This window comes from Tiliqua scincoides, chromosome 8 (genome assembly GCF_035046505.1).
Source record: "Tiliqua scincoides isolate rTilSci1 chromosome 8, rTilSci1.hap2, whole genome shotgun sequence".
Taxonomy (NCBI): Eukaryota; Metazoa; Chordata; class Lepidosauria; order Squamata; family Scincidae; genus Tiliqua; species Tiliqua scincoides.
In genome coordinates, this window is record NC_089828.1 from 44,553,930 (window position 1) to 44,580,845 (window position 26,916).

General features: G+C 43.9%; 2 protein-coding genes across 4 annotated transcripts in view; one reads left to right on the top strand and one right to left on the bottom strand.

The window, feature by feature from the left end:
* LOC136658403 (uncharacterized) overlaps window positions 1-16,931 on the top strand; it is a 125,692-nt gene extending 108,761 nt beyond the window's left edge. For 2 of the 3 annotated variants that reach the window (XM_066634962.1, XM_066634963.1), the window contains 12 exons: window positions 1,163-1,237; window positions 2,948-3,087; window positions 4,627-4,780; window positions 6,466-6,544; window positions 7,541-7,609; window positions 7,757-7,847; window positions 8,562-8,654; window positions 11,028-11,056; window positions 11,872-11,951; window positions 12,507-12,599; window positions 14,838-14,932; window positions 15,433-16,931. In XM_066634962.1, the coding sequence (XP_066491059.1) occupies window positions 1,163-1,237; window positions 2,948-3,087; window positions 4,627-4,780; window positions 6,466-6,544; window positions 7,541-7,609; window positions 7,757-7,847; window positions 8,562-8,654; window positions 11,028-11,056; window positions 11,872-11,951; window positions 12,507-12,599; window positions 14,838-14,932; window positions 15,433-15,603 (1,169 nt within the window). In that variant the 3' untranslated portion in view covers window positions 15,604-16,931. The remainder of the gene's footprint in view (window positions 1-1,162; window positions 1,238-2,947; window positions 3,088-4,626; window positions 4,781-6,465; window positions 6,545-7,540; window positions 7,610-7,756; window positions 7,848-8,561; window positions 8,655-11,027; window positions 11,057-11,871; window positions 11,952-12,506; window positions 12,600-14,837; window positions 14,933-15,432) is intronic. The other variant, XM_066634964.1, reaches the window with a different exon arrangement.
* Window positions 16,932-17,772: 841 nt separating this feature from the next.
* On the bottom strand, window positions 17,773-20,523 carry UBB (ubiquitin B). The gene is made up of 2 exons (XM_066634965.1): window positions 20,423-20,523; window positions 17,773-19,298 (listed from the first exon to the last, which is right to left on the bottom strand). The coding sequence occupies exon 2, from the start codon at window positions 19,290-19,292 to the stop codon at window positions 17,919-17,921; it is 1,374 nt and encodes a 457-aa protein (XP_066491062.1). The 5' UTR covers window positions 19,293-19,298; window positions 20,423-20,523; the 3' UTR covers window positions 17,773-17,918.
* Between the last annotated feature and the right edge of the window lie 6,393 nt (window positions 20,524-26,916).

Below are 26,916 nucleotides of genomic sequence, written 5' to 3' on the forward strand. Positions count from 1 at the left end.
CCAAAAAAACAGCCCTGCTATATACCTAGCTGTGACTATATCAGTAGGGAGGAGTAAATCTGTGGATTTAGGTCTCAGTGGGTCTCTGTAGGCTCAGGTCAACAAGCTGGAATGCTTGGTTGGCTATAGGCAGGACCAGCTTGTCCATGAGACACCCACCTCTGCCACTCTGGCTTCCTGGAATCAAAAAGAATGAAAGGAATGGAATGGAGGCAGAAATGTGGAAGAAAGTAAAATTTTCAGCACTCTGGAGGACACTGTCTTGTCCTTGCACGTTTTCTTCTGGTCCATTCCTCTCTTTCTTTCCAAATCCAGGAAACAGGAAGATGAGGAAGAGCAGCAGAGGAGGAGGTTGGAATGCTGCTGGGTGTGAAAGCAGCACTGGAATTTGGATGCAATGCTGCCTGCAAGACTCTGGAGGGCAGTGAACTGTCCAGTCACCTAAGACCATCTACGACCATCTAAGACCTCTATAGTTCTTGCAGGAGATGTGGTCCTTAACACTATTTCCTCCCTCCCCTCCTTTTCACATTCCCTCTTCCTCTCCAGACCATTGCAGGAGAAAGGATGTGCTCTGCCAGGGCTCCATACCCATGCCAGGTCATTCTCACCAGACTTCCACATGAAGAGAACAGCTCTAGGGTTCTCTTTTCCAAAGTAGTAGGGCCTCTGATCACTTCAGAAGCAGTACCACAGCTACGGGGGGGGGGGGGGGAGCGCACAACACTAAGTTTTGCAGGGCACCTCAACACACCAGGTAAGCTGCCTCTGCCCCTCATGTTGGAGCCCTTCCTGGTGGCGAGAGAAAAGCAGAGGAGACATCTCCACTTTTCTCTTGCTGCTGGAAATGACTCTGACAGCGAGGGGGATGGGCAGCTTACATGGCCCTGCAAAACTTAGTTCTGTGCCCCCCATAGCTATGCTACTGTTCAGAAGATGCATGTATTCAACTATTTCTTAGGAAACCTTAACCAAGCCTTTCTCCTATGTATGTTTCATTGATAGCAGCTAGCAGGGTGCGATATTTTTACCATAGGAAGAGGGTGCTTCTGATTACTCTGCTTTCAGACAATTAGCACAAGTGCTGGAAGACCTTGGGCTGGCTGTGACTTCAGGCAATGGTTAACTCTGTGGAGTCCTTTATCTAATTTTTTTTTTCCAGAAGAAGACTCCAAGGAAGCTCTATTGAGAGGGCTAAGGCACATGCTTCATCCTGCCATCTCTGCATTGTTTGTGGGTAAGAGATATTTTGAATGAAGAGAACAAAATGGCCTTTTTTGTCCTTTCATACTCTTTGATTCTACAATCTGTCTAGAAAGACACACTGCACCATTTATAATGGTAATCTCCAATATTCACAGAATATACCCCCCCCCCCAATATTCATAGATATGAGATTATCTCAAACCACAGGTTAACATTCCAGCTAACAATTTTCTTCTGCAGACTGAGCAAGGGTGCTCACAAAGTTTTGATGTGTTTTTTTAAAATGTTTCAAAAATCTTCACGACCCACTGGTGGGTCCTGACCCACAGTTTGGGAACCATTGCTCTGTCCCTCTGGGATAGAACCCTCCAAGGGCTCTGTTCCTCTGTTAATGCATTAGCCTCTTTTTTGCAGCATCATCACACTGCTGGCTCATGTTCAGTTTGTGGTCCAATCAGACACCTAGATCAGTTTTTCTTAACATTTGTGCTCCACCATACCATTTCACATGGTCCAACTATTTGAAGTACCACCGGAAGTAACTGGCAATGACATCATTGCCAATTACTTCTGAGTTGGAAGGCCAGATGTGACATAATATACACCAGTAAGAGGGTCAGGGTGGACATGAGGGCTTTTTCGAGCACGGAAAATCATGCTTTGGGGTCTCCTACCACTGTTGTGTCATGTTCCTGGTCTCACTGCCAGGCGGCAGGTGTCCTGGGGTCCCACAAGTACCACCCAACACCACCTTGAGTACCACTGGTGGAACCCATACCACTGGTTGAGAAACACTGACTTAGGTCTTTTCTAGATTGCCAAACCAGGTCTCCCACATCTTGTATTTGCATATCTGTTTCTTTGTATCTACATGCAGGACTTACATTTGCCTCCTTTGATTTGTCTTGTTGGTATGGCCCCAAGGATCAAGCCTGTCAAAATCAATTTGAATCTTGATTTTTTTTCCAGGGTGTTAGCTGTCTCTCCCCACCGCCACCCCAAATTTTGCGTCACCTGCAAATTTGATAAGCATCCCCTTTACCCCCTCATCCAGGTCATATATAAAAACATTGAATATCACATGGCCCAAGGCAGCACCCTGTGACACCCCACTCAACACCCACTCCATGTTGACATAGAGCCATTTATTAGCACTTGTTGGGAACAATTGTTTGTTAATTTATTACAGTATTTATATACCACCTTTCTTAAAGACTCAAGGTGGTTTACATAGGCAGGTTGAGCATAAACCTGGTTGCACAGCTCTTGCACTTTCCAAGCTTCCACAGGCAGCTGCAAATCACGTCCCAGGCTGGTTATCAAGATGTTATCCGTTCTTGCCGGCTGACTCCTCCACATTCTACGCTCCTCCCCATTGTTCCACTCTTGCTAACAGCTTTTGGTCACCCATCCAAGGCGAGATCCGAAATGATCCTGCTTAGCTTTTCAGGCAAGGCAACAGCTCAGCCTCTGCTCTAGACCGCACCTCCTGCCTCCTTGTTCAACATGCTTTGAACCTACCTAACTGTAAAAATCCACAGTTTACTATTTTATGCACAAGAATATCATGGCAGACTGCCAACTACTTCACTGAAATTCAGGCAGACTGTGTCCACAGCATTCCCATTATCTACTGCACTAGTCACTCTACCACTCAATTCCATCTGTACTGTGTTGGCACAGTGGGCCTGGAATAAGTAAGAGATGCTCTTTTTATAAGCTACTCTCTCTTTATTTACAGGCTACTTAAGCAAGGAGACCTTGCTGTATGTCTGGGACCAAATCATCCTGGGTCTTGAGCAGCCATCATACAATTGCATCCCTGCCTTTGCTACAGTCTTCATCCTTCTGCTCCGAGACCAGCTGCTCAGCTGTCAGTCAGTATGTAAACTCCACCCTCCTGGGAAAGATTGATTCCATTCCATTTCATTTATAATTTCTTGCAGCTGCCTGTGGAAGCTTCCAGATCTGAGACTAACTTCCAAACCACTGCACCAACCTGGCTCTAAAGCATCAAAATAATAATCAAATAACATCAAAAGCTGTTCTAATAAGAGTTCTAAAAGAAATTGGCATAGCCTCAAAAGTAGCAAGAAATAGCTATTCATATCTGAAAACTAAATGTCAGAAAAACTTCCCTAACTTTACCATCATCTACCAATCAGTCCTGTAAAAGACATTCCACAACACAGTTGAGGAATTCAACTCTATGAAATTCCAACTCCAACTGAAGATATTTCTGGAGATTTTTTCCCAACATGATGCCATGTCAGTAAACCAAAGATACCCTGTTAAAATCTCCAGTATTGTTTTCATTGCTTTCATAGTCACCTGAAGATTGACCCTGATCCTTGGAAACTCTAGGTCAGTCCCGGAGAGTTGGCAACCCTAACCTTTTCATGATCTGTTTATCACAAAGCAGTGGAAACCTAATACAAAAGATCTCCAGCTCCGGCAGCAGCAGCAGATTCTGCAGCCCTGAGGAGCTTCATGGAAACAAGCCCAAACTTTCAACTTTCCTAGTTGGGATCTGGTCTGTATGCACTCAGGCCTCAGAGCCAAATTCAGGCACTGAAGGGAACATCAACCCCTGTAATTGACAGGAAGTATGAGGACTTTATGAGAGTTCATAAAATGAAAGTTTCAAATCCCTGCTCAGCCATGAAGCTTCCTGGGTGATTTAAGACTCACCTACTTCACAGGGTTATTGTGAGAACAAAACCCAAGCTCTTTGGAGGAAGAGTGGCATAAAAATGTGGTAAATAAAATAAAATATTTATAGAGATGCTATTGACCAGGGGAGGGCCAGTGACCAGGCTTCTACTATTTATACCAAGTGTGGTCAATCCTGAAGTTCTGTATCTGATGTTGTACATTGCTGTTCCCTTCAGTGCCTTAGAGGGCACTGTGAGGACATCGCATACACTAGTCACTAGTGTTTCTCAACAGTAGTAGGGGAGGTGGTGTCAGGTAGTTCTTGCTGAACCCCTGGATCCCTTTTCGCCCAGTGTCACCAGGAACACGACACAACAAACATCAGTAGGAGGCTCGGTTCAGTGCGCAGAGCTTCAAAGCATGCTTTTCCACACTCAGAAAAGCCCTCCCATCCACCCTGAGCCTCTTACCAGTGTTTGTTGCATTGCATCTGGCCTCCCAACCTAGAAGTAGCTGGAAATGATGTCATTGCCAGTTACTTCTGGTGGTACTTCAAATAGATGGACCATGTGAGGTGGTATAGTGGAGGACAAACGTTGAGAAACACTGACATACACTGTCCCAGGGAGATAACTAAACTAAAGCCTAACACAGTAATCCTTTGTCCTGATTCAACCCCTGGATTTCGTGACAGGAAGCTGACGGAAGGAGAACCCCAACTTTTCCCAAGATACCAATAACTCACCTACTTTTCTTATGCCTTAGCCAGCTGAACTGGAAGCAACACTGAAAACTCAGGGAGCAGCCCTGCCTATGGTAGCATTCCAAGACATGGTGGGGAAGCACTTCTCTGAAGAACTCTACAGCCAGTTGTGCAGAGACAGCAACGAGCCCTTCCCGATCCATGATCCCACCCAAGGTAATACTGAGATGACTGTTTTTCTGTTCAAGATGTCTTCTTCCTTATTCACTGCATTCTGAAAAACAGCACTATGAAGGAACTACAGTATTCCTCTTAGGGTAGCAGGCCATATAAACCATTGATTAAGGCTGCAATACTCTACACCAGTGGTTTCGAAACTGTGGGTCAGGTTCCACTGGTGTGTTGCGACATGATTTTTGGTGGGTCCCCAGTGGGTGATGGAAAGATCAGATAATTAATTGCCTCAAGCCCTGAGGCTGTTCAAAAATCAGATACTGTAGCTGCAAATTACCCTGCAAAGAGCTCAGCTCCTGCAGTTTGCAAGCATATCTAAAAGAGGTGAGGCCTTGGTATCTGCGGGGATCCGCTCTCGGACCCCCACTGATACTGAATTTTGTGAATACTGTGAATTCTGTGAATAGCAATCTTTGCCCCATTAACCCCTCCAAAGGGAACTGGAGCCCATCCAGACACTTTCTGAAGCCCAGAGTGGCAGGCTTCCCCAGACCTTAGAATACCTTAAAAGGTGAAAAAGTCACTTCTGGTTTCCCTTGGGAAACCGGAAGTGGAGTTTTTTTGCCTCTCCAGGCCATTCTGAAGCCCGAAGAGGCAGCAGGCAGACGTGTGCTGCCTCTCTGGGCTTCAGAAAGCCCTCCAGAAGGAACCAGAGCACAGCTCCAGTCCCCTTCAGTTGAGCCGAGTCTTGCTCAACGCGGGTCCAGGGGATCCACGTTGAGCCAGATCTATGAATGTATAATCCTCAGATAAACAGGTTCTACCTGTATAGGGAGATAAATATTTGAGGGTCTTTTTTCTGGTTAATATAAATAAATAAATAAATAAATAAATAAAATATTATTTATTTCTAGATCTTCTTTTTTTAAAAAGTCTGTTAAACCTAGGTGGGTCCCGATAGAGTGTCATTTAAAAAGGAGAGTCCATGCCAAAAAGTTTGGGAGGCACTCTTTGGCACCCTTAGGAGTAAGCCCCATTGAACACCATTGGACTTGCTTCTGAATTGACATGCATAGGATTGCTCTGTAAGTCTTGGAGTTATTAAATAGTCAGACATGCTGTGGAACAACAATTATACAGGTTATGAGAGAAGTCTTTTATCTACTTAAAACTTTCTACTGTTCAAACTTGGAGCAAGCTGGAACACAAAATCCAGCCATCGTCTTGCCCATCCTTTCCTCTGCCATAGTGCGGAGGGGATGACAAGTCTGCCCATAGTTCCATGCCAAGACCCTCCAGCACCACCAAATGTCCCTGCCCCTCCAGCCGCCACCTCTGCTGCTCCTCCTCCTCCCACCCCCTAGGTTCTAAAAGGAAGAGTGGAAGACAATGTTCTAGCTCAGACTGTGACTGATTTGCTTTGGATCTAAGAGCCAGCAGCCATTTTCTTTCCCCACATTGCCTTGGAACAATGCATTGTGCAGAATAAAAAAAAAATTGCACCTCCAAGGAACCAGGTCTCATGGACAGGCCAGCCTGAAAATGCAGAGTGAAAAGTGATTTTAAGTATTGTTTTTTAAGTATGTTTGTTCACATATTTTTAACCTTGTTGTAAACAGATTTGATGCCAGGCTCTTAGCCTGGAGGAAGGCAGTATAGAAATCTTCTAAATTAATTAATTAATTTCTTCTCACGAATTTTTTTAATTTCTTTTTTTCCCCCTTGAGCTCTTCCTCCATGGAGTTACAGAGAACCCCAAAGAGCAGCACCTCCAAGGACAAGGCCAGAAGACAGGAGGAAAACACGGTGATTTTGAATATTCTTCTTCTTCCGTGGTCCCCTGTCAGAGTATCACGAAAGGAAACCCCAGAGAGAAAACATGCAAATTGCAGAGTAGATACTTCAATTTTTTTTAAATTTAACTTGGAAATGGTCTGATTATACTGAATCTGACTATTGGTCCATCTCTAGACGATTGCTATTGATTCTGACTGGTAGCAACACTCCAGGGTTTTAGGTGGGCATCTTTCCCCATACTGCTACTTGAATGTGGGATTTATAGCTCTGAGGATGACATATCTCTGAGTACTTCCCTGCTGCTTAGTCTGGACCATCTGCTTCCTTATATGCCTTCTTGTACACAACACAAAAGTTATCATTTGAGAACCTCCTTCAGCTGCCAATTCCAGCTGAGATCTAAAGGGCATCTGCTAGAAGCATTGTCTTCTCTGTGGTGGCATCAGGTCTCTGGAATACCCTCCCCTTGGAGACCCCTTGGAGATACACTCTCCCATTATGTGCTTTTAGGTGGAAAATAAAGACATGGCTTTCTAGGAAAGCTTTTGATGTCATGTGAATGTAGGAGAGTGTCAGACTAAGATCTCTGGAACCTGAGGCAACTTGTTAGATGCCACTGCCCTTTACTCAGTGATGCATGAAGCCTCCTGCTCTCATTCCTTCATTCACTCCCTGGATTTGAAAGGGAAGAGGAGTATGAAGGAGAAGAGAGGGAAGGGCTCTCAGTTATAGCTCAGTTACAGAGCAGAAGGACCCAGATTCAATCCCCAGCATCTCCAGGAAGGGCAGGGAATAACCTCTGTGTGAAATCCAAGAGAGTTGCTGCCAATTAGTGTTGATAATACTGAGCTAGATACTGAGCCTGACTTCTAACATTGGTGGCATTTTTAGGGTCATTTTTAGGTGGCATTTTTAGTTTCACTCTCAAGAACTTCACGAAGAATTTGACGAGTACATGATAGAAAATTCTCGTGCAAAGCAAATGTGATGCATTTGGTTTTTCAGCCTGGAGCGTGACTTGCTCATGGAGCAGGAAGAGAGACTTCAAAGATTCAGAGAGGAAGAGGACAAGAGGTAAAATCTCGCTGTTCATTGATGGCAAAATTTCCTGCCACCTCCATTCTGGGCTGCTTAAATCTTTGCTTCCTTTACGACAAGGAATCTGTGGTAGAAGATTTCTGGGTGGTCTGCTGCAATTATGTGTTTTTTATGGAATTGTAGGCAACAGGAGATTCAATTCCTGAAACTTTTAGAAGAAACCAAGAGAAAATTTGAAACGCAGAAGGTGCATCTGGAAGAGCAGCTGTCACAGGTATCCTTATAGGACTAGCAGCAAGTTTGAGGGAGCCTTGATCAAAGTGCCCCTTGGACCCCTCAGGTTGGGGGGGCTTACTTTGGCAACAGCAGTGCACTCCTCTTGGCAGCCAGCCATTGCCAGTTTTTCCCACAGTGCCCCTGATGTGGCATTTTTCCTGGGCATTGTGAGGGAAAAGTGGTGGCCAGAGGAAGGAAAGCCTCTCTCAAATGACTTTTATGTGTTTTTAGTCCAGACTGTTTTAGCTTTACTCCCAGAGTCCCTAACTAAACTGCAAAACTCGCTTGCCTGCCTGCCTGCCCCCCACTTCTCTTTTCTCAGTACCCCACTGTTCTTTGGTGGTGTGCCTTCTCTGTTCCTATTTCTCTTAGAACTGTGCCACTCCTCCTCATCTTAGGCTCCTGATCCTATATTCCCCACTGGCAGCTGTCATTTTCTTTCCCCGCAGTGCCCTGGAACAATGCTACATCAGGGGCATAGTGGATAAGAAAAAAGCAAGTCTGAAAAACCAAGACCAAATATTCCCAGGGGGCCCTAGGGCAGACCTGGGACTAGGATGTAGCTCAAAGGTGCCACCTGCTGACACCAAGTCTGCCTCCTTTAAATGTGGAAGAATGGTAGAGAGATCAGGAAGCTGATTTTTGTTCTTGGGTTTTTTGCATCAGACATTAGTAACAGCACCTGTTGATCTCTCTCTCTCCCCCAAATCAGGAGCGGCAGTTCTGCCATGAGATGCAAACAAAAGCAGAGGAACAGATTGGTGAGCTGCAGGCTGAAATCAACAGACTCAGGGAGTGGAAAATGGTAATACAAAAAGCAAGAGTTTTGTTTTAATTAAGTCCACTCTAAAGTCTAAGAACCAGTGGCCTTGTGGTTACTGATGCAGCAACTCCATATGGTAGCCCTTGGCTATGCAAAGACCCACCCCCAACACCTAGGGCAGCTTGCCAGGGGCTAAACCCATGCTTGGTGGCCATTAGCCACTGCCTCTACTGCTCCTCATCCCACTATTCAGATTCACAAAGGAAGGGGAAAGCGAAACAAAAGAAGAATTCTGGAGGAGAGGAGAGCAGTAAGCTAGAACATCTCCAAGTATCTCTGGTATTTAGCCCACCATTCCACACTCTTCTTTGTTTTCTATGTTAGTTCCCTCTTCATTTTCAAATCCATGAATTTTGAGAAGTGGCAGAAAAAGCAGGCAGTGGTCACCTCCCCTCCTCAAATTCACCTTCTGAGGCAACAGCTTCAGGCAGCCTCATGGATGGATTGGCTTTGCAGAGCTGTATGGTCACCTCAAGTGTAACTCCCTCCTTGGGTTCTTTGTATACTACAAAAAAAATATGTTTCATACTTGCTCAACTGTTATGGGTTTTCACAAAGGATCCTGGGAACTATAGTTTGTAGAATGTGTTGAAAATTCTTAAAAGAGACATAAACCCTCTTCTCAGAAGAACCAGTTTCCTGGGGAGAGGGAATGAGTAGAAATTAATGCTAAAGTAAATACCAGCTGATGTGGTGTTGGGGCTAGATTAAGTGTCAGACTAGAACCAGGGAGGTTCAAATCCTTGCATTCTTTGTATACTACAAAAATATATCAATTTCCTACTCAACTGATATGGGTTTTCACAAAGGATCCTGGGCCATACAAAGGGCTCAGCCATAAAGTCCAGTCAGTGATTTTGAGCCAGTCACCGTCTTTCAACCTAACTTATTTCACAAGGTGGCTGTGAGGATGCAGATGTGGGGGACTCATGTCCACAGCTCTGAGGTCTTTGGGGAAAGTTGGGATTTCAATATATGAGTAATAATGAATACGTTGGTCTTTAAGGTGCCACAGGAGTCTTTGTTAAAATGTTTAGAGCAGTGTTTCTCAAACTGTGGGTCCGGACCCACTAGGTGGGTTGCAAGTCAATTTCAGGTGGGTCCCTATTCAGTTCAATATTTTATTTTTAATAAGACTTGATGCTAACATGGGATGTGACTGCATCTGGGGAAATCTTACAGACCCTTTTAACAAGCTACTATGTATATTCTTTTAACAATGACAGTCAATGGCACTTACTCCTGGGTAAGTGTGGGTAGGATGATTAAACATTTTCCTGCTTGATGATGTCACTTCCAGTCATGACATCACTTCTGGTGGGTCTTGACAGATTCTCATGCTAAAAAGTGGGTCCTGTTGCTAAATGTTTGAGAACCACTGGTTTAGAGTATTTGAGTACTATTAAGCAAATGTATTAAAATTAGTTCCTCTTCAAGGATTTCAATTTCAAAACCTTTATTGGCATATGTACAAAGAAACCCAAATAATGGTCCAGGAAAATTATCCACATCATACATTGATTAAGCTCAACTTCTGGAGACAATTCTTGTATAAACATGATAAAGAAATTTAGCCATATTAATTGATACAACCTCATTCCTACCAGTTAGTAATTGTATGACAATGTCCATTTCAGATTCATTAAGCGACATTAGAAGAGGGAGTAAAAACCGGCTCCTTAGATCTGAATAGCGGATACAACTTAGTAGGATATGGGGGACTGTCTCCAAGGAACCTGTGCCACAACGACATGCTTTGGATTGTTTAGCATTAAACCTAGCTTTCATCTCATTTGAAGGAAGAGCATTACATCTAGCTAGGGAGAACACTCTGCGTTCGTGCAGATTCGTTAAGAAAGTTAAATAATTACTGCTGAAATCAGCTGCCCAGGGTAATCCAAAGTGAAGTGGGGAATAGGTTTTTTGGGCATCAGCTAGGAGCTCTTGTTTTTCAATGTCCCATATCCAGGTAGGGTCTTAAATGCTATTGTCCATGCATCATGCCCAACGAATTCAAGGAAAGCCCCAAAGATTGGACTTTCTTACTAAGAAAGATCAGTCCTGGGGAATAAAAGGAGCCTTCTAAAATGTTTTTCAACCTCCTCAAGGAGCTCAGAGTAAGTTCTGCATGGTTCGCAGGCAGCTTACATGACCAGGCCTGCTTAGAATAAGCAGTAGAGCTATTTTCTGTGTATTAATTATCTGAGTCCATGAGCACCCTCATGGCAGTAAATGACAATGAGGGAAGGGAAGCAACTTGGCTTCTGTGCTGTGCTGGAGTCTCAATTGTTATCCCTCCCAGCCAAGATATCATTGCTTAGTCATGCTTTGCAAACATTTATCTTTCTCTTGCAGCCTTCTCCTGATACTTGTTCTGCTTGGAGGTAAGTGTGAATGAGCACACTCCATGGGCACCCTGCTGCAGATGATTCAAGTAAGTGAGCCAAGCCACACATTGCAGGAGAAAGTCCCAAGTCCTGTTTAGTGGTCAGCATGACTGGGAAGGAGGAGAAGCAGAAAACCATCCTGACTCCAAAAATGGCAACTTGCATAGATGACAAAAGCTGGCATATTTCAAAGATGCATGTTTTTTGCTCATAGACATTAGCATCTAGTAATGACATGCATTGTGAATGAGCCACCATGGATTAATTGCCACAGATCGAACACTGGGAATACTCAATATCAATTCAATCGCAAGAGATGATTCACATGTTCAGCTGAGTGTCTTCAGGTAATCAAAGGGGTCATCAAGTAACAAGAGATCAAGGGATACATGTGTGAGAACCAACTCACAGTGTTCCCAGTAGAAACTAGGCAGTCTTCCTACCCCAGAAGCATGGGAGCGGACATATTATATGGGTAGCAGTCTGTTCTTGCTCCCAATGTATCGTTAATAAATTATGCAACTTCCACTTTAACCCATTGACATTTTTTTGCTTTCAGCAGTCCCTGTGATAGTATTGCAGGACTCTGCACTTACAACTTAAAATAACATATAAAGTGAACTTATATGGAGTCCTATAATTGGTCCACCCAGCTCAGTACTGTCTATACTGAACCACTTGAGCTATGGCCCCTCCTTTAAATGTCTTCATGGCCAGGGGTGTAGTAGAACAAAGCTGTGTGTCGAAAGAAAGCAATTCCTTGGGATATTTTTGAGAAAAACAAACATGGGATTTTGACTTCTCTATTACAGTCTCCTAGCCCCTGCACCTTCACCCCAATCCCAGATGTCACTTGAGACTTCACAACCTCGTTTTTTCTTGGCAGAAACAGGTTAGTGAAAATGATGTGGTTTTGAATCAGATCACTGGTCAGGTGATTAGCTGCTTGCCTGCAAAGACCAGTTTTGGCTGGTCAGGAGGAATACCTTCTTTGCCCTGGATCTTTGCCTTGACATTCTCAATGGTGTCACTGGACTCCACTTCCTGATCCCTGGTTGCAAATGACACTTGCTGCTTTTCAAGCAGGATTGGTAGATCTAGAAAAACATTACATTATGTGGGCTGTAGGTGTCTCTCTCTTCTCTGATAAAGGGCCAGTACACCAAGCCCATCCAGAAGATGGATATGGACCATAGTCTCCCAGGTTTAAATCTAGAAAACAGTCCCAGGCTTGTAAATAGCTGCTTGCCTGGTTGATAAAATTGGGAGAGTTTTTTGTTTTCAGGTTGCCAGTGTGCTGCAAATGAATAACACTGGTCTTTGGGGACGGGTGGTCTAGAAAAATGTTGCTGTGGGCTGTTAACCTGTATAAATACTTGCAAAGCTGTTATTATTTGTAATTCCCTATTATCCAGTCTCATATTTTGATCTTTCACTGAAACTGCAGATCACAGTCACATAACAAGCAATAGAGAAGGTAAAACTGCTAGAACCCTCACACTTGAACTGTTGAAGCAGATGATGGAGGCTGCAACTGCAAGTAAGTTGTGGTTTTCCAAAATGCAAATACTGTACTGTGATATGTTGAACTCCTTGCCACTGAATGTTGCAAAGGACATTTGTAACAGCCCAGTTCTAACCAATTTTCCAACACCAATGCAATCCCGAGATAAGGGAACTGCATGTTCCCTTACCTTGAGGAGGCCTCTGTGACTGTCTTTGCACCAGAGGATGCAGTTCACATCCCACTAGCATGGGTAGTTAGGTTTGAGCTGTTAAAGTCTGTTTTTTTAAGTGAGACACTTTTAACCCAGACAAGCCAGAGAAAGATAAATATTAACAGCGTTGGCCATTATTAGTAAATAGTACAGCCATAGTGTAGTGATTCTGCACTAGAGTCCTTTGGTGCTGCTGAGGTATTGCTTTTCTGCAGTCAGCTGGAACGGAATGAACACAGTGGTTCCACAAAGTCTTTAACATACTATTGTTTTCCCCATAAAAATCCAGCAGTACCTGTCTCTACAAACAAGATCCTGTCTGCCTGTCCAGTACTACCATTCTGCTTATGTCCTGTTTCTCCCCACAACTAGCTCTTAAATCAGTAGTTTCCTTTGCCTGGTTTTTAAAAAGCAGCTTCTGCTTTTTTAAGAATCTTTTTAATTATAATAATTTTTTTTACATAAAAAAAATTCTCACCTTTTAAAGAGGATTCAAAGCAGCGCACAATGCAGATTAATGCAATAATGTTTAATGCACATAAACCTTAGGTGACTTTGGGACCAGAACAACTGCTTGATTTTTCTTTTTAAATTTTTTAAACTCTTAGTTGCACAATTTTATTTTTTATGAAGTGACAGTGACACCTTCTGGATAGAGGTGCAATTTACCAAGGACCAGTTAATAAAACTTTACTGTGCAATGGGCTTGGTTTCATTTCTAAGAGTTATGTCGAATGGGTTAAGTTTCATTTTTAACTGGGGAGCTATGCTTTGGGGGGTCTGTGGTACCTCAAAGTCTTCCCACTGATGTTACCGACACATCTGCAAGATACATGAAATCTCCCACACTAGCCCAAAATGTAAGGCAAAAATATACTGTAAATGCCCTGCTTTGTAGTCTCCATGTAAGCCAATATCTGAACCAACTGGCTGTGGATCTCTAAGATTTTAGACAGGAAAGCTACATGCAAAGCAGCTATGTCCTATAAGGTCCATGAGGCCCCTTCTCCAGCTGGAGCATGGACTGGCAAGCCAGTTAAACCGTGATCCAGGGTGACCACTGAAGTCTACACTGGTATTGGAACCTATTATTTAGGGCTTACACAACCAGATTTGAGTGTACACAAAGAGGACTCAGGTTCACTCACTCTGGATCTAAGCATAGTCCAAGGAGATCACAACAGTTTTCTGTGCATATCAGAACAGTTACATGTCTACCTCTGCATTTGGTGAATGACAGCTGACAGGGGAGCCTAAGTGGGTGTGTTGATTAGGTAATGATCATGGTTTCCATTTGAAGTGGTATTAGTTGCCTACCACAACTGTTTGTGTATTTAATCTAGAAAGTTTATTTCAGAAAAAATAAGCCAGGATAGTATACTGGTTTGAGAGTTGGACCTGGACAATCCAGAATCAAATCCCAGCTCAGCCATGAAGCTTCCTGGGTGACCTTGGGCCCAGTTACTATCTGTCAGCCTTACCAACCTCACAGCTGTTGTGAAGACAAAAGAAGGGAACTATGTATACCACCCTGAGCTCCTTGGAGGACAGCAGTATTTTAAAAATGTGGAAAAGATTACCCTGGTCTGATCCAGCAAAGCAACTTTTACCGGTATAATTTGAGGCTAAGAATGAAGTACTTCTTCGTGTAACTGATATAATTCATTGTTATAGAATGTGGCCACCACCTTGGATACCTTTGTTACAATATCAGATTAATGGAGGATAAGGCTATCAATGACTTTCAGCCAAGTTAGCTAAAAGATACATGTTCAGATACTATACCAGCTTATAAGGAGGAATCATAGGCATCATGCCTTATTTGTAAACTGAGAGGTATTTGGCTGATGGCTTTTGATGACAGAGTGCTGGATATTGGTCTGCTTTGGGAAGGCAATGCTCTTTAACAAGAGCTCCTGATGAAATTGAAACTGAATATACCAACTATGCTGGGAGAGCTCAAACCAGGAATCAGTTAAATAAGAAAGTCGTGTTTATAACAAACACGAGAGGTGGCAACTTTTGCTTGTCTAGTACCTGAAATACAGTTTTGTCTTTAGTGATTAATGGACAGAACATAGAGGAGCAGGAGTGCCTGGATGCAACCACAAGGAAGCATCTTCACAACTACAACCAAGACTACAAAAATGCAAAGGTGTGCTAAACCTCTAACCACCCAGTCCCCATTTGTGAATTCCCCTAAGGCAGAGGTGTCATTTCATACCGAGAGCCAAATGGCATTCAGGATGCCTGCTGAAGGCCAGACGTGATGTCATTAAACAACTCATAACCCCAAATAAGCACTTTTTCTCACTTAAGAATTCATTAACTACAAATGACAGAACAGAAAACACACAAATCTTTATCATATTTCAAGATATGGGAGAGCCCAATTTTTGTGGGGGCTGCCCTTTCAGCAGTAACACCTCAGCACTGCTCAGTAGCGGAGAGCCTGAGGGCCAGATAAAAAGCTTCTGCAGGCCCCATCCGGCCCTGGGCCTTATGTTTGACACCCCTGCCCTAAGGCTTCTCACTGGCCAGAGCTTGAGTCTCATCAATTTCTGCATCAAGCCTTTGCTTCTAACATTTACTCCTAGGCTGCATTTCACAACATTCCATTACACCAGCAGCCTGCTCTTTTTGTTTTTCTTACAGATTGAGATATTTGGCTATGAAATTAGTGATGAAGAGCTAGAAGACATTTCAGAATGCAAAAGGAAGAAACTACAGAGCATACTCAGGCGAGGGGCAGAAGCTCATTACAAGGCCCAGCTGGCAGCCAGTAGAAATTTTCCAGCACCTGCAGTTTACATGGGGCTATTGTGATGGCTGAGTTTTTAAGGTTTTGCTGATGTGAAAAATCTTCAGTTATCTAGTAACTAAACAAGTAGGCCAATCAGTTTATGAACAACCTTTTATCATCTGTACATTTCAAAATACAAACACACCTGCTGATCTAAGATTGGCCTCTTTCAGATACTTAAGGAAATTTAATCCAGGTCACTCATAGAAACACTACAATCCTGATGTTTTGATCATAAAGATTAGGCTAAATATGGTCATGTTGGGGCTGTGATGCCAGTGCTTCCCTTTATAAACCTTTAAATGGTATGGATATAGAGGGCAAAGGCCTTCAGGGCCCATTCCCCCGCCCCCCCAGCTGCCTGTTCATTATTCCCTGCAGCAAGGGGAGGTTGGCAGTATGCACAGGCCTCAGCTCCTGCTAAGCAGGGCAAAGGGAAGAGGAAACAGATAGCTATTGTGACTAATTGGTCATGTTTAGGAACAGACTGTTAAAACAAAGTAACTTCTTCCATATTTTGGAAGGAATACCTGCACAGGCTGCTAATAAACAGATCTCCATTGGAACTGGGCCTACACAAATCTGTTGTTTAGACATGACAACTAAATTCCAAATGAGTTGTCTAATTTTGCTCAAAAACCCTTGTACAGCCTCAGATGTCAGTGAAACATTCATGGCAATGCTCATAGCAGGATCCAGAAAGATTTTCAAATCATATCCAAGATCCAGCCCGAGCATAAAGAGGGTGGTAAAATAAGCCTTTATTAAGCAGGTTAAACTGGGCAACAGGCACATACCTTGTTTTTGTTAATGGTTTATAGATACTGGTAAGAAATAAAACCAAATTAGGCTCACTTTTTGTTCATTTTCATTCAGATATTTTACTATATTGTATCAATTTTAATGAAACCCCCTAATAGAAGACAAAAGGACCTTGAGTAACATAGGGCGCAATCCTAACCCCTCATGTCAGTGCTTTCCAGCACTGACATAAGGGCAATGCAGCTCCTAGGTAAGGGAACAAACATTCCCTTACTTTGAGGCCTCTGAGTACCACCCAACTGCAGGATGCAGCACATGTTCCATTGGCATCGCTGCCAGTGCTGAAAAGCACTGACGTAACAGCTTTGTGAACAATAAGGCTGCCTTATAGAATTGCAGATTCTTCAAGTTATTATAGAGCACAGGGAACACAGCCTCAGATTAAAAGCAAGTCCTAGTTTGCAAGGCAAATTTTTCTGCACTTTCATGTAATACCACCATAGGTTTTTCCTATGTGCTTTCATAGACAAATAATTGTCTTCCACTGCAACACCATGCTTCTTGAACTGAAAGTTTTTCAACCTTGAGATATCCATAAAAGGAATAAGCCCAAGAAACACGAGTGGGTTTTTTTTAGTCAACCTCTTAAGGCTGCAATTCCTTGGGTGTACACTGTATCAAACACACTGGAATGTACTTCCAGATAGATGTGCCTAGGATTGTGCCAACACATTAACCCACTTTATGTAACACGTGATAGAAATTACAGGTGCAAACCATATGCACCATAAGTATATTATACAAATTTAAATTTGGACACCCCAAAATGCCTTGATGGGCCTCTTGGCGTTTTGTACAGTTCTCATTACTACTACTACAAAAAAACAAAGCTACTAGCTGCTTGTATTCAAATGATGATCCAGACTTGAGTGTAACAATCTTGCATGTTGTCAGTCAAGTAAGGGTTGTATATGTACCAACACCTCAGCTTGGAAAGCCAAGCTCCTTTTTCTGCAAATTTTGTGGATACCACAGATCAGTCAACATTATCAAATCTTCCTAGTAGCTACACACTATGACATGAAAAGCAGCCTAAGACTGCATCAGCTTAGTAAATGGCTTAATAGTATTTTGAATGACAGAACTATTTTTCATTCCTGGTTATCTTCAGAAGACAATTAAGCAGAAGCCCTCAAGCTAAGGCTTATTGTCCCACAACAACCCTCTCCCTTCTGGAGTTGTGTTCATTTAATCAATGCCTTACCTTGGGTGTACCTAGTTACCTTATTCTGGGTTGTTTAAAAATTACTTCTAACTTCAAAGGAACCATTGTTACTTATAGCAAACTGGAACAGAAAACCTCTTAATGCATGAGTGATGCAGGCTGTAACAGGGTCTTCAAAGAATTTTTATTCATGAAGACTACCAAATAATGTGCAACGGAAAACTTTATTTGCATTTACACAAACAGTCCAGCAGTTACAGAGACTTGCATTTACCTTACGATATCAAGACATTAAACTGCTACAGTGCAAACAAATGCTATTGGCAACTTGCAAACCAGAGTTCATTACATCTAACAACCACCTCTCAGACGAAGAACCAAGTGCAGAGTAGACTCCTTCTGAATGTTGTAGTCAGAGAGGGTGCGGCCATCTTCCAGCTGCTTGCCGGCAAAGATCAGCCTCTGCTGGTCAGGGGGAATGCCTTCTTTGTCCTGGATCTTGGCTTTGACATTCTCAATGGTGTCACTGGGTTCCACCTCCAGGGTAATAGTCTTGCCAGTCAGGGTCTTCACAAAGATCTGCATGCCTCCCCTCAGGCGCAGCACAAGATGGAGGGTGGACTCCTTCTGGATGTTATAGTCTGAGAGGGTGCGGCCATCTTCCAGCTGCTTGCCGGCAAAGATCAGCCTCTGCTGGTCAGGGGGAATGCCTTCTTTGTCCTGGATCTTGGCTTTGACATTCTCAATGGTGTCACTGGGCTCCACCTCCAGGGTAATGGTCTTGCCAGTCAGGGTCTTCACAAAGATCTGCATCCCTCCCCTCAGGCGCAGCACAAGATGGAGGGTGGACTCCTTCTGGATGTTGTAGTCAGAGAGGGTGCGGCCATCTTCCAGCTGCTTGCCGGCAAAGATCAGCCTCTGCTGGTCAGGGGGAATGCCTTCTTTGTCCTGGATCTTGGCTTTGACATTCTCAATGGTGTCACTGGGCTCCACCTCCAGGGTAATGGTCTTGCCAGTCAGGGTCTTCACAAAGATCTGCATGCCTCCCCTCAGGCGCAGCACAAGATGGAGGGTGGACTCCTTCTGGATGTTGTAGTCAGAGAGGGTACGGCCATCTTCCAGCTGCTTGCCGGCAAAGATCAGCCTCTGCTGGTCAGGGGGAATGCCTTCTTTGTCCTGGATCTTGGCCTTGACATTCTCAATGGTGTCACTGGGCTCCACCTCCAGTGTAATGGTCTTGCCAGTCAGGGTTTTCACAAAGATCTGCATGCCTCCCCTCAGGCGCAGCACAAGATGGAGGGTGGACTCCTTCTGGATGTTGTAGTCAGAGAGGGTGCGGCCATCTTCCAGCTGCTTGCCGGCAAAGATCAGCCTCTGCTGGTCAGGGGGAATGCCTTCTTTGTCCTGGATCTTGGCCTTGACATTCTCAATGGTGTCACTGGGCTCCACCTCCAGGGTAATGGTCTTGCCAGTCAGGGTCTTCACAAAGATCTGCATGCCTCCCCTCAGGCGCAGCACAAGATGGAGGGTGGACTCCTTCTGGATGTTGTAGTCAGAGAGGGTGCGGCCATCTTCCAGCTGCTTGCCGGCAAAGATCAGCCTCTGCTGGTCAGGGGGAATGCCTTCTTTGTCCTGGATCTTTGCCTTGACATTCTCAATGGTGTCACTGGGCTCCACCTCCAGTGTAATGGTCTTGCCAGTCAGGGTTTTCACAAAGATCTGCATTCTGAACTGCAATGACACAGCAAAAGCTTAATCACCTGATCAGGCTCAGTTCTCCCCACCATTCCTTCCCATGACAAGAAGGACTGAACAAAGGACTGTAACTGTTTCCTCACAGTTAATAACACTTTGCCCTGTCTCACATAGACACTTGGTAAAGAGACCTGATCTCTCATAATAAGGAGACGCAGTTCATTTACCAGCATAAATATTAAATAGCACCCGTTGCAAGACATTTGGATGCTACATGAATAGGGAGGCACATGATCACAAGTGATTCACTGCTATCACACCACAATCTTCTCTAGGCTTACCTAGGAGTAAGCCCCATTGACTATAATGGGTCTCACTTCTGAGTAGACATGCATAAATAGGGCTCTCAGGCAGGAACCTATCCATGCTTACTAAGGAACAAACCCCATTCATCATTACTAGGACTTACTCCTAAGTATACATGGCTAGAATCAGACTACAATCCTATCTGCACTTACCCAAGAGTAAGCCCCACTGACAAGGGAACTTACTTCTGAGTAAACACGCATAGGATTGGGCTCTCAGATCACAATTCTATCCACGTATCCAGGAGTAAAACCCATTGACAATAATGGGACTTACTCCTGAGTAGATATGCATAGGATTTGGCTACAGTTTCCCAGGAGTAGGCTCCATTGAGAATAATGGGACTTGCTTCTGCGTAGACATACATAGAATGGGGCTCAGGCTCCAATCCTATCTACATTTACCCAGGAGTAAGCCCCATTGACGATAGTGGGGCTTACTTCAGAGTAGACTCGTATAGGGTTGGACTATACCTAGTGAAATCACTCCCGCTTTAAGTGACTCATTTTCTCTCTCCAGGAGGCCCGCCTTTCAGCCCCTTCTCTTTAGCTTCCAACTCTACGCGACTTTACCTCCCAGGCGCCCGAAGCGCGGCGCCTCCCCAGCCGCACCCGTCACGAAGCCACCCCATCCCCTCTCTGGAGGATCCCAACGCCCACGCAACCCCCCCGTCACGGCTATGTCGCCATAATGGGCCTTGGTGACGCCAGTGCAGCCCCGTTGGGAGGACAAGGAACCGTCACCCCACCAACGGTCACTCCTGCTGAGCTATGCCGTTCCCTTCCGCCCCTTACCTCGCAGCCTCGACCCCAAAAAACAAACTGCCGCTCACGAAGACGAGTCCGATCTAAGGGCGGTGCACTCGCTCACTGCTATGTATAGGGTCCCGTGACTCATCGCCAAGCCCTCTTACGCAGCGCTAGTGTCCTTGCGCCAAAAAAGTAGTTCCGCCGGTGGAAGGAGAAAGAGTTTTTATCCTTCCCTCAATGTACACCTGCTCACTGTTTCCATACTCTACGGTAGAAAATACAACCTGGGATACTGTTTATTTTTTCCTGCTACGCCAGGGAACTACAAAAGAGAGCTTTTCTTTTGTCACGTGCGGACGGATACATGGTTAAAGTAGTCCCGGTAGATACAGTCATACTGAGAGAGAACGGTGGGCGGGGTTTAAACCTGTGGGCGGCGGTGATTGGTAGAAGATGGACAATGGTGTTCGTGGATTGGCTACCTGGTGAGGAGCTGGGCAGGAAAGCTCTGGAAGATTCGGGAGCAGCGACGGCTGGTGGGGCGTGGCTTGCCGCTGATTGGTGGGGAGTGAGGTCATACTTGTTGCTGAGGTCCGTTGGCTTAGAGAGGCAGATTTCGAGCAGAGTAGCTTTGCGCATGCGTAGTAGAGAAAAATAGGTGGGGGATGGTCAGGTTGGAAAGGGGGGGCGACCGTTGGGGAACTGGCGGGAAGGATTCTCCGGAGGGGAATGTGTGAGCATTTAACCTATTCTTGCCCAGCCCATATGTGCGAATACATTTGGTCCTTGTTGCGTATACGCAACGTTGGGCAGAAATCACTTATGAATGTTAAACCTACATAAAAATTAAAACACAAACGTGTCAAAGAATGGGATGGAAATAGACTGACTTTTATTTCAACTGACCTAAGGCTGCAATCCACACTTTCCTGGGAGTAAGCCCCATTGACTATAATGGGACTTACTTTCTGAGTAGACCAGCATAGGATTGCGCTCTTAGATAAACTAACACTTTCAAAGACTGAAGTATGCTTTAATTACACACACGTGTTGACAAGAGTGACTCCATTTTGATTCAAAGGTTCCATGATGTTGCTCTGGAAAGTGGGCTTGGAGGAGGGGGCTCCCTCCTCTGCAATGCACAGAAGGGTGCGTGCGTGCGTGTGTTTGTGTTCATTTGTGCAGTCCAGTGGTTCTCAAACTTTAGCCACTTTTTACAATGGACCCCACCAGAAGTGATGTCATCAGCCCGGGGGTGATGTCATCAATTTAGGCTTCAAACCTAAGCCAAAGGTCCCATTTACATAAGAACATAAGAAGAGCATGGCTGAATCAGGCCCAGGGCCCGTCTAGTCCAGCCTCCTGTGGCCCACCAGATGCTTCAAGGATGCTTCACAGTGGCCCACCAGATGCTTCAGGGAGCACACGAGACAAGAGACCTTCATCCTGGTGCCCTCCCTTGCATCTGGCATTCTTTACACAGCACGCTTGTGCTGTCATTTTGCACAGCTCAGAATTCAAACTTTCCAGTTCAGAAGTCAAAGCAGAACACAGACTTGGACCCTCTCCAACCACACAGCCTTCCCCCCTTTCCAGGATCCTGTCTTCCCGCCAATGCAGGGCAAAACCCCATGCCTGTCTCCCACCAGGAACCTGTCCTGCAGCAATTCTGTACCCTGTGTTTTCAGCTCCGTATTCTCAGTGGCAGCTGAGCTAGGTGCTATGCGACCCACCTGAAAATGGCTTGTGACCCACCTAGTGGGTCCTGACCCATAGTCTGTGAAACAGTGATACTGTATAGTCCAGGGGTGCCCAAACCCCGGCCCGGGGGCCACTTGCGGCCCTCAAGGCCTCTCAATGCGGCCCTCAGGGAGCCCCCAGTCTCCAATGAGCCTCTGGCCCTCTGGAGATTTGTTGAAGCCCGCACTGGCCCAACACAACTTCTCTCAGCGTGAGGGCGACTGTTTGACCTCTCGTGTGAGCTGTGGGATGAGAGCTCCCTCCACTGCTTGCTCTTTCATATTTGTGACGCAGCAGCGGCAGCAAAGGAAAAGCCAGCTTTGCTTTGTGCAAGGCCTTTTATAGGCCTTGAGCTATTGCAAGACCTTCATTCATTCATATAAGTTCATCTTTAATATATTCATTTATGTAAACTTATGTAAATTTATTCAAATTTTATATGTAAATTAATTCTTTTTTCCCCCGGCCCCCGACACAGTGTCAGAGAGCTGATGTGGCCCTCCTGCCAAAAACTTTGGACACCCCTGGTATAGTCAATACTACTACTAGCTATATAGTATAGAATACTTGAAGGCAATAGCTTAGGATCTCTTTATTTTAGCTTGTAGAGAAAACAATACAGCTTGACTGGCATGCTAAGGGGTAGTTCACATAAGTAAACTATATTAATTTAGAAGATGTGTACCTTGCCTGTCACCTAAAGATCCAAGGCAGCCCACAACAAAGATTAAAAATACTAACAATATCAAATGAAAGCAAAAACAAACAAACAAAAAACAGCAATCCAAAAAACAAAGGAGGGCAAAGTGAAATACAAAAATCCCGAGGGAGCAAGTGAGAAATCAAAGGAGATTGGAGAAGATTAGCAGAAATTATATGGTCTTCTCTGTAATTGGGGCAGGGAGGGGGCTAGTTGGACCTCAAGAGAGAGAGGGAGCTCAAAATGGAGAGGACCGCAAGCTGAGAAGCCACAAGCTGTACATCAGACAGCAGTGGGATCTGCAAGAGAGCTTCCCCTGAATACATTGGGCAGGCTTGCATGGAGGTAGGCAGCCCTTAAGAAGATTGCCCTTCAGTTATCCTTAGTCCCAAGCCACTTAGGACTTTAAAGGTCATTACCAGCTCTTTGAATGGTCTCCATAAACAAATTGGTAACCAATACAGCCTGAAGCCACAAAGGTGTAGCATTATAAAACCTAGTGCCTGTCAACACTCTTACCACTGCATTTTGCATCAGCTGCAATTTCTGAAGGGTCTTCAACAGTAGCCCTGAGAAGTGCATGTTGCAGTAATCTAAAAGAGAGGAGACTAATGGAAACCAGGCCTGCCTGAGACCTATGTTCAAATATCATGGCAGCACTTGGGGAGGGCCTTCTCTGTAGTGGAACTCCCTGCCACCGGAAATCCGATCCGCTTTCTCATTACCAGTGTTTTAATGGCAGCTGGAAATCCATTAATTTTGTTTCATGTTTGGACTTTAAGTTGCCTTGTGGTTATGATGTGCACATGTGAAAAGGGCTAAACGTGGGTTGGGTTGCAAAAATGTAGGCCCTGTTATGGAAATCTGTTCATTTTATCCTGTGGGTCTAAATCATTTGGGGTCAAATACAGGAAAAAATGCTAGAGAAATATATAACCTTCATTCTCCACTGCCATAACCCTGAACAGATTTGGGCCTCCACAAAGGATTTGATTCTTCAAAATGCAACCCAGGGGAGGTCCTATTTAGGACTCTCCTAAATTATACCTAATTTGGTTCTTGCAGTCTTGTAATTCAGCACAAGCCTCTTGGTCTTTAAGGAGTTTTAAAGGTGCCCATGCTCATTTTCATCTGAATTGAATTATACAGAATAACTGTTGCCCCTCCCCAAACACAACCCTAGGCTGAAATCTTATCCTCGCTGATCTGGAAGTAAAGTCCATTGACTATAATGGGACTTACTTCTGAGTACTTCTGCCTAGGATTGGACTGCTACTTTTACATGGACAGTCACTCACATGCAATAGAAATCCTCTCTGTGATTATGCTTTGAAGGCATGGAAAAATATTTCAGTTGCCCTGTTATCATCCCAGGTCACTGTTGTGAAAAGTTGCATATATAAAATCTTGTCTATCCTGCATTTAAGCCAATTCTAAGTTTGTTTTCTTTGAATTATTGGGTTAAAAAAACCATAAAGCATATTGCAAAGCTATTATGCTACAAAGTTATTTTTAAAAAAATTGTGATGAAATGGGTCAGTCTGTATGAAATTCAAGTTGGTGTTTATCTGTTGTTTGCTTTGAACAGGACATGATGATCGCCTGAAATTAATACTGGGCCAAATGAGGATCTTGCTGTGTATGAACCTTGGGTCACAACCAGCATTTCACATAGGATTAGACACGAGGTACACCACAGCCTACAATTTGCAATATGATAGTATTCTATTTATTGCCAGCACTTCCTGTAAATATTAAGCCTGTAGGAGGGATACTTCTTTCACATATAAAGAAAGAGGAGTGGATACAAAATTGTTTGAAAACACTTTTAAAACCCCACTGGATTATAATGTTACTTTAGCTCAGAGAAAGCTTCTGAAGTCTTGGAGGCTACCAGAGGCTCTAGAAAACTCTCTGTGGTCAAGGTATTTCTCCATAATAAAGTTGGTGTCATCTATACATCCGGTTATGAAACACACTCCCACATCACATACCTATATTTACATATTTATATTTGTTCTATACAGATAGAATCAGCCAAAGAAGGACTTGGCATCCTGTCTTATGCAGAAGATTTTGAGATAATACTAAAGAACAACAAATTTTCAATTATTTTATTATGCTTTTGCCAACTATCACAGAAATAATTTAGATTTCCAGCCTCAAGCACCAAAATGTCTTGGGCCATATCTGTATGCCAGATCAAAAAAAGAGATGTAATATGAAAGTGTGGGCTCTAAAGTTTATAGCTTGGAAACATTTTTCTTTACAAGTTGTGTATTGTACCCCTGCTGAAAAATTTGATATGGTCACCAAGGACTTAAAGTTTGGGAGGCACAGTGGCGTCACTAGGGTTCGCGTCACCCAGTGCGGGATGCCAGCGTGTCACCCTCCCATGCAGTGGGTGGGGTAACACCCCAGGTGGTGGGCGTGGTGATGTACCATCACTCCGCCCCCACTGGTTTTTTCGCTGTACCTTTTGATAGAACACATTCTGCATGAAATTACACATTGATTGATATATAACATGATGGTATTATTCCTCCAAACTGTGATTTTAGTGATTGGTCACTAGTGGTGTCACACACACACACACACACACCGGGTGTCAACTTACTAACACCTTATTGCAGCAATTCTCAAACTTTTAGCACTGGGAGCCACTTTTTAGAATGACAATCTGTCCAAGACCCACCAGAAGTGATGTCATGGTGGAAGTGACATCATTAGGCAAATTAAAATAAATAAGTATAAATAATTCAAGTAAGACAAATAATTAAATAAGCAGAAGCCAGCCCTGGTCCACCAAGTGAATTTCCTCTTTAACCTAAGGTTTTCAGCCCTACCCAGTACCCTGTTCAATTTTAAAAGCTCTTTCTCCAATTAAAGCTTCAGTCCTCAAGTTACTAGACCTCAATGAGCACTTGGTAGCTTGCTGAACAGCTAGGCAGGATTCTGAACCCTTGTCCCCAACAGACAATGAAACAACTTAGTAAAAGAGATTTTAGTTTATTAAGTACATAAGGTTACATAAAGTTACAGTAAGGCAGCAAATACTAGAGGCATAAACATCTAGGAAACATATCAGCAATAAAATAATAAAGCTAGCTGGCTATCTCTATTAGTCCCTATCTCTCACCTGGGTCAGCTTTCTAGGCTGAAGAGGTCCAAATGCCATCACCTTTCCTCATAAGGAAGGGAAATTTTATTTTATTATTTATTTGTTTTATTAATGATGTGTTTGGTCTATTTGTGTTCTATCACATGTTGAAATCCATACTCTTTCAATAGGATGGGAAAACTCTAGAGTGTGGATGATTAACTTCACAAAGCCTTTAAAGCACATTTTATTTGCATATGTTGTCCTAGAATTCAGGATGACTAAATGTGTGTCAACAAGCATCAGGTGACTGTAACATATCAGTAATTGCTAAGTTGGCAAAAATCCAGATCTTATGACCAGCGGGTGCTTTAGGGTTTCCCAGAAACACTGAGAGGCCCTAGGAATTCAGCTTGAATGGGGGAAAGGGAACAATAGGGGTGACCTTTTTTTTGTACCTTACTGGACAGTATGATAAAAGAATCTATTATCTGGGTGTTCACAGGAATGGTCCTGCATGCCAGTTTGTACACACGTCACCGAGGCTGAGCGAGTTCCTTAGCAACTGAAAATCTTGGCAATAAGAAACCAAGTAGATTTATGGAGAGTGAGTGCAATTTCTTTTTGCCTGTTTCCCTGAGCAACTTAGAGAGGCAATCTAGAGAATACCACTTAGAGAATTCCAGAAAACTTTTGGTTTCCATCCTCAGGAGTGAATATCTCAGGAGTGCTATTCAGACAAAGAAGGCCAGTTTTGCTTGATCAGAAAAAAATAATGTTAATTATGCTCTGATGGGTATGGACCCTCAACCATTGCTTTACCTACTCCCATCCCTGATACCATCAGTGCATGTTTCAATGAGAAACAAATGGATCCGGTTCAGTAAAGGGGTAAATGTGGCATGATCCCCTCTCTAAAATGTTTTAAAGTTTTTTTTCTCTCTTAAGGCAAAAGACTTGTGAAATTTAAAATACATGCTTTTAAAATTTTGGAATAGC

What these genes read in the sequence shown, in the direction of transcription:
- UBB (XM_066634965.1), bottom strand. Translation starts at nt 19,292, where the DNA reads ATGCAGATCTTTGTGAAAACCCTGACTGGCAAGACCATTACACTGGAG.